We start from the raw sequence: 11,785 nt of genomic DNA on the forward strand, positions 1-11,785 counted from the left end.
CGTCGAGTACATGGAACACTTACTACCAAGCTAGCAGACCCAGCTTAGCGGTAGCATGCATGCAGCGCAGCAGCCGACCGACCCCGCATCGAATGCACGCCGCGCAAAACGTGTACGGCCTCATGATACGGGACGGCGACTTCCGGCCGGCTGGAAGAAAAAGAAAAGAAGGGGGGGGGGGGGGGCGGGCCGGGGGTGAATTATTGTTCTGCGCATGCTCAGTAGGTGCAGTTATTGCATAAGCCGAATTTCTCATTCCGGTTCCAGCCAGTTTGAAGGGTCAGTTTTTCTGACCACTCAAGTGACCATACCGTGTCCTCTGACGTCCCTGGGAAATACAGGGGCAGGGAAATTCATAAGGAAAATTCATGATAAATCGAGTTGCGTCGACATCTTGAAATCTCTGATGTGTGTGTGTGTGTGTGCTTGACAGAAAGATCGTTTGTATCTGATGAGTGGCACGGGTCGTTGTATGGGGATATCTGTATAATCCGCGGCTACCTTCGCGGAATCTCGTCATAAATGCGTTAAAAAAAAAAAAAAAAAATAGGGGCCCGTAGCACAAAAGTTACAGTTACGGTAACTTTGCCATCCAATGGTAACTACCATGGCAACAATACTCAACAGCCAATCAAAATCAAGAATTCCATGGAAGTTACCATTGGATGGCAAAGTTACCAGCTAATTGTAACTTTTATGCAACGGGCCTCCGACGGGACAGACGGATATTTCTGCGCGTTGTGCATGTATGCTTGCATTATTGTTTCACGGTCAGTCGTGATCGCGCGTGATTTCCGGTAAAAAAAAAAAAAAAAAAAAAAAAAAAAAAAATAATAATAATAATAATAATAATAATTGGTGGAATCAAGGAGGTTAAATGACAACATTGAAAAAAGTTCATTAGCTATGAAAACTGCTCTCCTTCAACCTCCATCAGGTCTAATGCGGCATATGTATTTATTTCATCTTTCATATAAGCTGTTCTGAAGTGGGTATTAGCAGAGAATGAATGAAAGGACCGAATTAAAAGAGCAATATGCTGCCAGAATTACATCATAGAATATGTTTACGTTTATGTATACATCTACTTTCACAGCGACATCCGGCTGAAGAAGAAAAAGAAAAAAGAGGGTGGTGGAATATAATGTCAAATGATTTTAAAAAGTGAAAAGTATATAAAATTATGAAGGGAATGAGTATGAATTCTGGATTAAGCCCCTGTAGTATTCCAGTGTTGAAGATTTTTGGAAATACAAGGGTACTGAGAAGTACCAAGAAATGTCTATATGTAACAAATAGTGGGGGTATGTCTATGAGTGGGGTATGAGATTGTGTTATGGGGAGATGGGAAGTTGTGTTTTTTATATACTGTAGTTAGAGATTTCATTCACATTTGTTTGGTGTATATTTTTGAAAAAAAAAGGACTGACATAACATAAACAGTTGAGGTACTTTGACACCACTTACTTCTTCTTTATAAGAAAACCTTGGAATATTATATTCATCAAATATTGCCCATGAACATTCAAAAAAAAAAGTTTTGACTGTCATGTCCGATTTCCCTCTGATTGTGATAATAAAATGAAAAAATAATCGGTACCTCGGAAGTTCCACTGATTATCCATAGGTTCCTTCCAGTCATGATGAAGCATGCAATAAATTCAGCGCTGTAAGCCTATACACATGATTATAACAATCGCATACAGTATTACATTATAGAAATTATGGCCATGAATTGAATATAGTGATATCAACACGATATATGAAAAGCCTCCTCCTTTGTCATTGTGACTATCCCTTACCTCCTGAAGGAAAATGTCCACTATGACATTTTGTTGCTTTGAATAAAAACAAACAAAATAAGAGAAGTAGATCAGTGAAAATGTAGATCAGTGACAATTTTTAGGAAACAATCAGGCACAGAAAAAAAAAGTTATGAACTGATAAAGTTTATAGATACTGATAAGTTTATAGATTAAGAAAAATTGGAAACTGTGCGATATCAGAAAATAGATAAGTGAACATTTTGGGGAAAATACACGCACACACACACACACACATACACACAGCAAGACATACAGTGTATTGGCAACTCTGTCTAACACGTTGAACAGTTCTTCATTCCATTTGTACACGAAAGTCACAAATTTTCACTTTTCTCTTGAGAAAAAACAATCTTCAGATCTGTTCTTTGTATATATTTTTGCATGTCCTTGGTGGATAGGTTTCGTCTGTGCCAATTAATAGTGATACCAATTTTTTCCTTTACTCAATTCTTAGTTTTCCTCACACAAATCAAAACAATCTGGGAGATTTCAGCTTGTGTATATACAACAGGCCTTGGTGGCTTTATTTCAGCAGAATCTTCCATTGTCTTACACAATAATGACTAGATACATCCAGAATGAGATCTGCATCATTGTCATGTCTGCCCTTATTGAACTCCAACTTCAAACCTCCTCCTTTCTATTAAAAAAAAAAGCAACAACAAACAAAACTAACCCTCCACAAATTTTAAACAAAAGACTCCACAGACAAATGTTCATTCTAAAAGGTTAATCCTCACAATGTACAGAGTTGATTACATTCAGGGTGGCCATTCAATTCAAAACAATACAATCTCCAGTCTGTGTACATAAAATACATCCCTGGCCCAGGAATACCAACAGCTATTTAATCCCTCTGTGAACACAACTTAATTGGTAATCAACACACTTCCAAGAAATGGCATCAAGGCACAGCCAATCTCACAAACCATGCGTACACTTACGCTTCTACAGTACCTTAATTTCCTGTAGGAAGTTTACCAAATTAAAAAAAAAAAAAAAAATCAAACAGAAAATCTTTAATCTATTGATGCCTACCACAAAACTGTGGTTTACTGCATTATCAAACATGGATGTGTCATCATTATCAATCTGCTTGCTATTTCCTCAATAGATTCTGCTAATCTTCGCTGGGGGAAAGGAGACATGGTTCTTACAGAAGGCATGTGGAAAAGAGAAGATATGATCACAATCAATCCAAACAGCAATATACAGAAGAGAGAGACAGAGGGCTATGACATGCAGACTTTGAAGTTTACCATAGTCTCATTGTAATACAAGTAATCACACAACATATAAAACATAAAAATCACACATATCCTGGCTTATATCAGGGAGGTCACCTCCCTGCTTACATGCACTCGGAATGCATCATTTGATACATGTACCATGCAGTAATTGCATAAGGCTGCTCTGTTTCATCTTGTGAATGTACACTATGTAATAGAATGTTCAAATCATGGATGGGGCATAAACACACACACACACACACACACACACACACACACACTCACACACACACACAACCACAACATTTTTTCCACTTGCCTGAATTGGCATGGGGCAAGGGCCCAGGGATACTTAAACAGATAAGTACCCGTTTATATCACCTGCCCGACAGTGGGTGACAGTTTGTCCAGACTACAGGGCAAGCAGGTTTACAGAACCCAGAAAACTCTGCAACCTTCTTGTTTGGCGCCCTCATGCAATACCTGCATTACAGTGCAAACACAACTGGTTATGTATCACCATTTGGTGATGCCATAAATGCTGTACATGTATAGAGTTCCTGCCTATATTTGCATCTTTACTGATCTGTTCATCCAAATAACTGGTACTGCTAAAACTTAAAAGAACACACCCTGTTTGCACAATGTCAATAAACATATCTTACAATATCACATTGTTTCTAAAACAAGCACATAATTATTTTCTCTCAGTTTTTCAATGCATCTTATTAATACATGTAGTGCATCTAAAGATTGTCAGAGGCCTGAAGGATTTTTCCCTGAACACAAATGCTTACACCGTTGTAATTTCTAATTCTAGAAGGCAACATGATCTCTATGATTTAAAGTTCATAATACATTTTGAACACCAATGAAGTACAGTGATTTTAGATATCAGTAATATTCTACATTCAAGTGTCAAAGTTGGAATGCAAACTGGAAGAGATCTTCTGGGTTATTCAGGTTACATATTGATCCATTAAAGCTACCATAGATAACCTAGTGTGCCACCCACATACATGTAATATGCTATTATATAACTATAGTTATACAGCTGTATATGAGAAATGGCTTCATCTATCAAGGAAGATCACAACAGCTCCACAGCTGCACTGAAACCACGAGCATGATCAGATTAAGATGTATACAAAGTTGCGTAATATCAGTGAGAGATCTCATATCATGTCACTGCGCAGATTGTCAAAAATTTATCTTTGTTGTGAGACTCCTTTAATTTTCGTGCATTTAGTGTCACAACTACCAATGTTGTTTGCAATTAATCATTTACTTTATCAAAAGCTGTCATTTTCACGTACAGATATTTTTGCAAATGAGGTCACAGACATTTTCGCGAGATGTTGCTTTTGCAATTTGACACTGAAGCTATCGTTAATGCACAAAGACACTACATACTCCAGCATGTGGCCATATTTTAGCATGTTGCTAAATTTGCAGCCCAATGCTGATTTTGTGCAATTAACAGCTTTTACAGTACATGCTTCTACTCAAATTCAAAGTGGATATAATTATTCAATTTTTTTTTTTACATTCACAGCACTAAAAATGTATTAATCTTGGAGATGTGAAGAGCAGCATTTTTTTTTGTTTTGTTTTTTGGGTTTGCATTCAAGCACATGGGAATGTCGTGTGAGAAGCAGCAGAGTTTAAACACAAACACACACAAAACCCAGTTATTCTAATTTGGGTTGCCAATTCTAATTTAGGTTGCCAATTACTGATGTGTTTAAAAATATACATACAAATTGACTTCGACTACTCAAGTAACATCTGTGCCTATTAGTATTTCATGCAGTGATTTGAATCACTGGACTTTCAACAATGTAAATTTCTGCCATTTTACAGAAAACACTGGAGTTTTTCAGAAGTAGGCATTAGAGTGCTTAAAAATGTCATTCTTCTGCCATTGGAGAGGACTGACTAACACTGTTTACACACTAAATGTGTAAGTCAATATCTACCGGGGGAAAGGGGAATTCGGAAGGGGGGTGGAAGAAGGTGAATCAAGAAAGGTTATTAAAGGACAAGTTCACCTTCATATACATAGTCAATTGTGAGAATGCAGCAACATTAACAGAACACATCAGTGAAAGTTTGAGGAAAATCGGACAATCCTTTCAAAAGTTATGAATTTTAAAAGTTTCAGTGCCACCACTGCTGGATAAAAAGACTACTACAGCTTGTAATGTCACATGCATAGAATGATATAAAGAAAATATAAAGAAAATTCAACATATTTTCACTTTCCTCGCATAATATATGAGCACTTTACTTGCCTCTTTCAGAAGGCAGGAAAAATAACATTACCCTTTACATATGTCAGTAACAAGGCGAGGGAATATGTACTTTTTTTTTGAAAAATGAATTATTTTGTGGAATTCTCTACATATATGTCGTTCTACGCATGTGACATCACAAACTGTAGTAGTCTTCTCATCTAGCAGTGACTGCACAGAAACTTTACAAATTCCTAACTTTTGAACGGAATGTCTGATTTTCCTCAAACTTTAATATGATCTACCAATATTGCTGCATCCACTCAATCCACATTTTTATATGAAGGCGAACTTGTCCTTTAATGTCACTAGCTAGAAAAAGCAACATTACAATGAAAAAGTTAAAAGCCCAGTAGAGGATGATTTGGATGATAGACGGAATCAAGATGCACTGTCCATCTCACTGAAGTCCACGAGAATTGGTTCGTGTCCTGTTGCTCGAACAAACTTCATGAAGTCTTCCGAAGACACGGCTGTGGAAGCAGAGTTTACTAATGGGTGAGCATACACCTTAACATCCCCTCCCTTGGCAATCTCCGAATCCAGCAGAAACCTCACATCCCCGGCTTTGTCGTTGATGAGTGCAAACGGAGTAACGCAACCCTGCCTCACACCCAGCTTCTCAAGAAGAATCGACTCGTCGGCAAATCGAAGGTTTGGAGCGCCGACCTTCTTGCCAACGGTGCCGATGGTGACTTGTCGGTCATGGAGGGCGGTGAGGAGCCAAAGTTTTTTCTTCTTGTCTCGTAGAAAAAGGTTCTTGCAAACCATTCCCGTTAGGTCTTTGAGATGTGGCATCATAGCCTCCACAGTAAACACCTAGGTTGGATGACAACAAAATGGAAAATGATTTTGGTACAGTGCACTCCCGTTATAACACACTCGTGTATCGAAATTCCGGTTACAAAGAAGTAAAATTTAGGGCCACAACATAATCAACTCTATGTATTTTGATTGTGTATTCATTCGGTTATAACCAAATTTCGATATAACGAAAGAAAATTGCCGGTCCCTTGGACTTCATCATAACGGGAGGCCACTGTACTGCTTCATATTCTAGGAGAGTATGGTAGAGCAAGAGACTAAAAAGCTGTTTGGCAGGAAGGCTGTTCAAGACACAAGTAAAGTGACATCTTGTAGTATTGCCCCTGAGTGCCCCTGAGTGCCCCCGAGTGCCCCTGAGTTCCAGTCTGGGACTTGTATGACTGGCAGTAGTGAAAGCCGTGAGGAAGCTACTGGCATGACCAAGGAAGCACTAAACACAGCCAAAGTGAAGATGAAGGTAGGATTTTGGAATGTACAAACTATGTATGACACTGGCAGACTAGCTCAAGTTGTTTCAGAAATGCAAAGGTATGACTTACACATCCTAGGAATCAGTGAAAGCAGGTGGACGAAAAGTGGCAAAATGAAGACTACAACCGGAGAGACGGTATTTTACTCCGGGAGGGAAGATGGACGACATCATGAAGGAGTGGCGGTGATTCTAAAAAAGGGGGTTGACAAATGCCTCTTAGAGTGGAAGCCAATTAGCAGTAGAATGATGAAAGTTCGACTGAGGGGTAAGCAGGTCAATTTATCACTTATTCAATGTTATGCACCAACTAATAATGCAGATGAGGAAGATAAGAACATCTTTTACGACACTCTTCAAAGAGAACTGGAAACTGTTCCACGCCATGACCTGATCATTGTGATGGGAGACATGAATGCGAAAGTGGGAAATGACAACACCTATTACGCGAGAGAAATGGGGACACATGGATGTGGAATAAAGAACGAAAATGGGGAGAGACTGGCAAACTTCTGCGCTCTGAACAATCTGGTCATTGGAGGAACACTCTTTGCCCACAAGGAAATTCATAAGCTATCTTGGTATTCTCCTAACAGAAGGGATAAGAACCAAATTGACCACCTGCTCATCAATGGCACACGGAGAAGATCCCTACAGGATGTGAGAGTTAGGAGAGGAGCTGATGTTGGCAGTGATCATCAACTTGTTGTACAGTGGAAACTCGGTATAACGAACACTGCTATAACGAGATATCGGTTATTACGAGGAAATTTTCCCGGTCCCAAATTTCCTTCCACACAAGTCTATGTAAAATGCTACTCTTATAGCGAGATCGGCTATAACGAAATAACTGCTATAACGAGATAAATTTTGTGACTTCCAAACAAAGAAAAACATAGCCAATCAAACCTGTTATAACGAGGTAAAGCAAAATGTCTTTGGTAAAGCTTTACTTCGCCTGTGCTATCATCTTCCGAGATTGTAAAGCTTGATGCGCCAAAAACTGTCTTGTACACACATATTTTCTTCAGTTCATTCTACAGCTAGCACCGCATGTTGTACATGTATGTGTGTGTGTGCGCGCATAGAGCTGATACATGCAGAAAATGTGGTGGGACGGCCGTATACATGACATCATCACGACGTTTAGCAGGTGTGAGGCAATCTGATGCTATGATTGGCTTTCTACGTAGGGAATTCCCCATCTTCACACACACACACACACACACACAGTCATAATGTATACAGAATGTGTCACACACACACAGCATTGTGCAGACCATATTCAAGCTTTCCACACACAACACACACCCATACCATGTCCACATACCAATCCACAGACGATCTTCACACAATCGCAAGCTAGATTTACAAATTCAAACATCTACAATTAATAAGAAAAGCATTCTTGATCTCGGATTTCATTGGCGAAAAAGCATCTTCTTACCCATAAAGGTGAGTAATTACCTCACACACATTACCAAGTTATCAGTATTGATTGAAAGATGATGGGTAGTCCCACGTGTGCAAATTAATGTCTTTATGTTATGCTTTCTTTTATACCTACTGATATAACGAGATATCGGCTATAACGAGGAAAATGACTCGGTCCCGACCATCTCGTTATATCGAGTTTCCAGTGTAGCAGATATCAAGCTGAAGCTCAAGAGAGCAGAAAGACAGCAAACTCCAAGGAGACATTTTGACACTGACAGATTAAGAGATCCAAAAGTGAAATCAGCCTTCACATTAGAACTGAGAAACAGATTTCAAGCATTACAAGACTTAGAAGTTGAAGAAGCCAACACAGGAAATACTGATACAGCGTGGAAAGAAGTTGAGACTGTGTTTTTTGAGAGTAGTAGGACATGCATTGGATACAGGCGGGAGAACAAGAGAAAACAGTGGGTACAAGAAGAGACATGGACAGCGATGAAAGAGAGAAGAAGCAAGAAAAAGAAAATGATGGATGCCAAATCAATTCGGCTGAAGGAAAAATGTCAGCAGGATTACAAAGAAGTACACAGGAAAGTGAAAAGACTGGTCAGGAAGGATAAAAGGGAATACTTGGATAACCTGGCTTCAGAAGCAGAAACTGCAGCGCAGAAAGGGGAACAGGGAGAGCTCTATAAGATTACAAAGCGGATTTGTGGTAAGCTCCGAACTTATGGAAGTGGACCAGTTAAAGACAAACAGGGTAAGATCCTCACTACAGAAAGACAAATAGAAGAAAGATGGACGGAACACTTCAAAGAATTACTTAATAGAGCTACACCTGAAGAGACACCAATTATAGAAACAGCAGAGAATGATTTGGACATCAGTATTGAACCCCCAAGTAGAGAAGAAATTATTGCAGCTATTAAGACACTGAAGAATAATAAAGCCCCTGGAGATGGTTTGAGTGCTGAACTGTTCAAGGTTGACCCACAGGTGACAGCAACCCTTCTGAAATCTCTCTTTGATGTTATTTGGGAAGAAGAACAAGTGCCAAAAGACTGGACAAAAGGCATCATTGTCAAAATACCCAAGAAAGGTGCACTAAACGACTGCAACAATTGGCGAGGGATAACTCTCCTCCCAGTGTGTAGTAAAATTCTGGCCAAGATTATTGTACAACGTATATCAGATGCTGTAGATGGAGCTCTTAGGCCAGAACAAGCAGGGTTCAGAAAAAACAGGGGTTGCATAGATCAGATCTTCACATTGAGAAAAACATCATCGAACAGTGCACAGAATGGCAACAAACACTGTATGTTAACTTCATTGACTTTGAAAAAGCATTTGACAGCATTCATAGAGACAGTCTTTGGCAAATATTACGACATTATGGAATTCCAACAAAAATTGTGCAACTCATCAAAAGTTTCTACAAAAATTTTTCCTGCACTGTTGGAAATAGCGACCTTTACTTTAAGGTGGAAACGGGTGTTCGGCAGGGATGCGTTATGTCTGCCATTTTGTTTAACTTGGTCATTGACTCGACGTACAATGGAGGGATCGCAGAAAGGAATCCGCTGGACTCTCTTCTCCATGGTTGGATGACCTGGATTTTGCAGATGATCTGGCTCTGTTGTCACATTCGCATAGTCACATCCAAGAGAAGACTAACCGTCTGTCTACATTTGGAGGACAGGTGGGACTGAAAGTGAACCAAAGGAAAACAGAAACAATGATTCTTAATAGTGACAACCCCACTCCAGTCAAGGTCTATGGTGTCAACCTTCCCAGAACAGAGCAGTTCACATACCTGGGCAGCATAGTACGAAAGGATGGTGGAGCAGAAACTGACATCAGGAACAGACTGAACAAGGCAAGAAATGTTATGAGAAGTATGAACAGTATCTGGAAATCACAGCAGTACACCTTGAAAACCAAAATGAAATTGTACAATAGCTGCGTGCTGTCAACCCTTATGTACGGATCTGAATGCTGGCGAATGACCAGATGCGATGCTGCCAAGCTATCAGCATTCCACACCACATGTCTGCGTAGAATCCTGCGCATTTATTGGCCCAACAAGATATCCAACTGCTACCTCTTCTTACAATGCCGCACTGAGGACCTGGAGACTCTAATCACCAGGAAGAGATGGAGATGGATTGGACATGTCTTAAGAATGGACGCAAGCTCCATCCCCAGAGTGGCTCTTCGTTGGACACCTGAAGGGAAAAGAAGATGTGGTAGGCCCAAGCAGACGTGGAGAAGAACAGTAGAAGGAGAAATGTCAGATTACAGACAGTCCTGGGCTTCTCTACAGAGGATGGCCAGCAACAGAGACGGGTGGAGAGCCTTCGTCGCTGCCCTACACGCCAGGGGGCGTAAAGGGTTGACCTGACCTGACCTTGTAGTATTGCAGTCTTCCAGAACAACAGACTTTTTTGTTGGGGGGGGGGGGGGTGGGGTAAAATAAGTGTGAGATGTCAACAATCAAGCAAGGTGTCCAAGTAAGAGCCAGATGAGTTCAAAGTGGTAGTACTCACTGAATGACAAAAACCATGACTGAATAATTACCATCAAGGTGTATTTGTCTCATTTTCACCCAAAACTGTTTACCGGAAATGTTGTATTTGTGTCACCTTCTTGCCAAAGGCTTGGCAACATCAAAAAGTATTATGACTCCGGTGTCAGGTGACGAGTTTAAATCGTAATTTCATAAATTTTCACATAACATTCAAGTCGGCTGTAATAAATCATATTAATGAACATCAGATCAACATATGATGACAAGGTTTCATTGTCAACTATGATTTAGTGTTAACATTTGAAGGGACTGTACAGTACTGAGGTGAGGATTCAGGTTCATAACATTCCTAAGTGAGATAATGAGAAACCTTTGGCTCTTATGAAATATGAAAAAACATGTAATTTTAAAAAGGATTCAATGTTTATTTGATGAAAATCGGTTTTCAAATGGCCGAGATATCAAAAAATGTGATAATAATAATCAAGGCGAAAGGCCACGACTTTAACCCGAGTTTTATTATAGGCCTATAGATCTATACTATAGGATCTCTTCGTTTCACCTTTTTTTGATATCTCGGCCATTTTATTCATTTAAAACTGATTTTCATCAACAGCTGATCAAAGCCATAGGCCTACAGCATAAACTTTTGATCCCCCTTAGAATTGCATGCTCTTTGAAATCTCATAAGAGTGGTTTCTGAATATCTCACAAAACGTTAAAAGCTAAATCCTCATCTCAACCAGAACTGCATCAGGTAACGTTACACAGTTACAGATCACAGTCTCTTTCAAAATAGTGTTGTCATGTCACTAATTGTCAGACTACAGTACTGTATATAATACGGCCGCGGCAAACCTAGCCGAGTGCCTTGTTGAATAGGCTACTAATAACATACAACATTCAACAATGAAACACACCTCTGGATGTTCCACAGTTTCGTGGGTGATTCCGAGCCTGTCGAACTCGGCCAGTAATTCTTGCCTACCACAGTGATTTGTGGTCGAAGGTGGCTCCTCTGTTGCCATTTTGCTCTTGAATGTTGTGTGGACCGATACTGGTAGTGCCTGGTACTCCCAGCCGACGACCCCGCCCAGAACCAATGAACTTGACTAACGTTATACGCAAGAGTAGAGTACTCATGAAACGGGTGTAATTTTGGAGAGGTAGGACTACTG

General features: G+C 39.8%; 1 protein-coding gene across 1 annotated transcript; it reads right to left on the minus strand.

The window, feature by feature from the left end:
* Positions 1–5,589: 5,589 nt before the first annotated feature.
* On the minus strand, positions 5,590–11,785 carry LOC140237941 (prolyl-tRNA synthetase associated domain-containing protein 1-like). The gene is made up of 2 exons (XM_072317871.1): positions 11,528–11,785; positions 5,590–6,168 (listed from the first exon to the last, which is right to left on the minus strand). The coding sequence occupies exons 1-2, from the start codon at positions 11,633–11,635 to the stop codon at positions 5,731–5,733; spliced, it is 546 nt and encodes a 181-aa protein (XP_072173972.1). The 5' UTR covers positions 11,636–11,785; the 3' UTR covers positions 5,590–5,730.

The sequence above is a fragment of the Diadema setosum genome, chromosome 14, assembly GCF_964275005.1.
Source record: "Diadema setosum chromosome 14, eeDiaSeto1, whole genome shotgun sequence".
In the NCBI taxonomy this organism is placed as follows: Eukaryota; Metazoa; Echinodermata; class Echinoidea; order Diadematoida; family Diadematidae; genus Diadema; species Diadema setosum.

Excerpts from the sequence above, each read along its gene's own strand:
- LOC140237941 (XM_072317871.1), bottom strand. The coding sequence starts at position 11,635 with ATGGCAACAGAGGAGCCACCTTCGACCACAAATCACTGTGGTAGGCAA. Across the intron at positions 6,169-11,527 it reads AAACTGTGGAACATCCAGAG|GTGTTTACTGTGGAGGCTAT; the intron begins GTGTGTTTCATT and ends CATCCAACCTAG.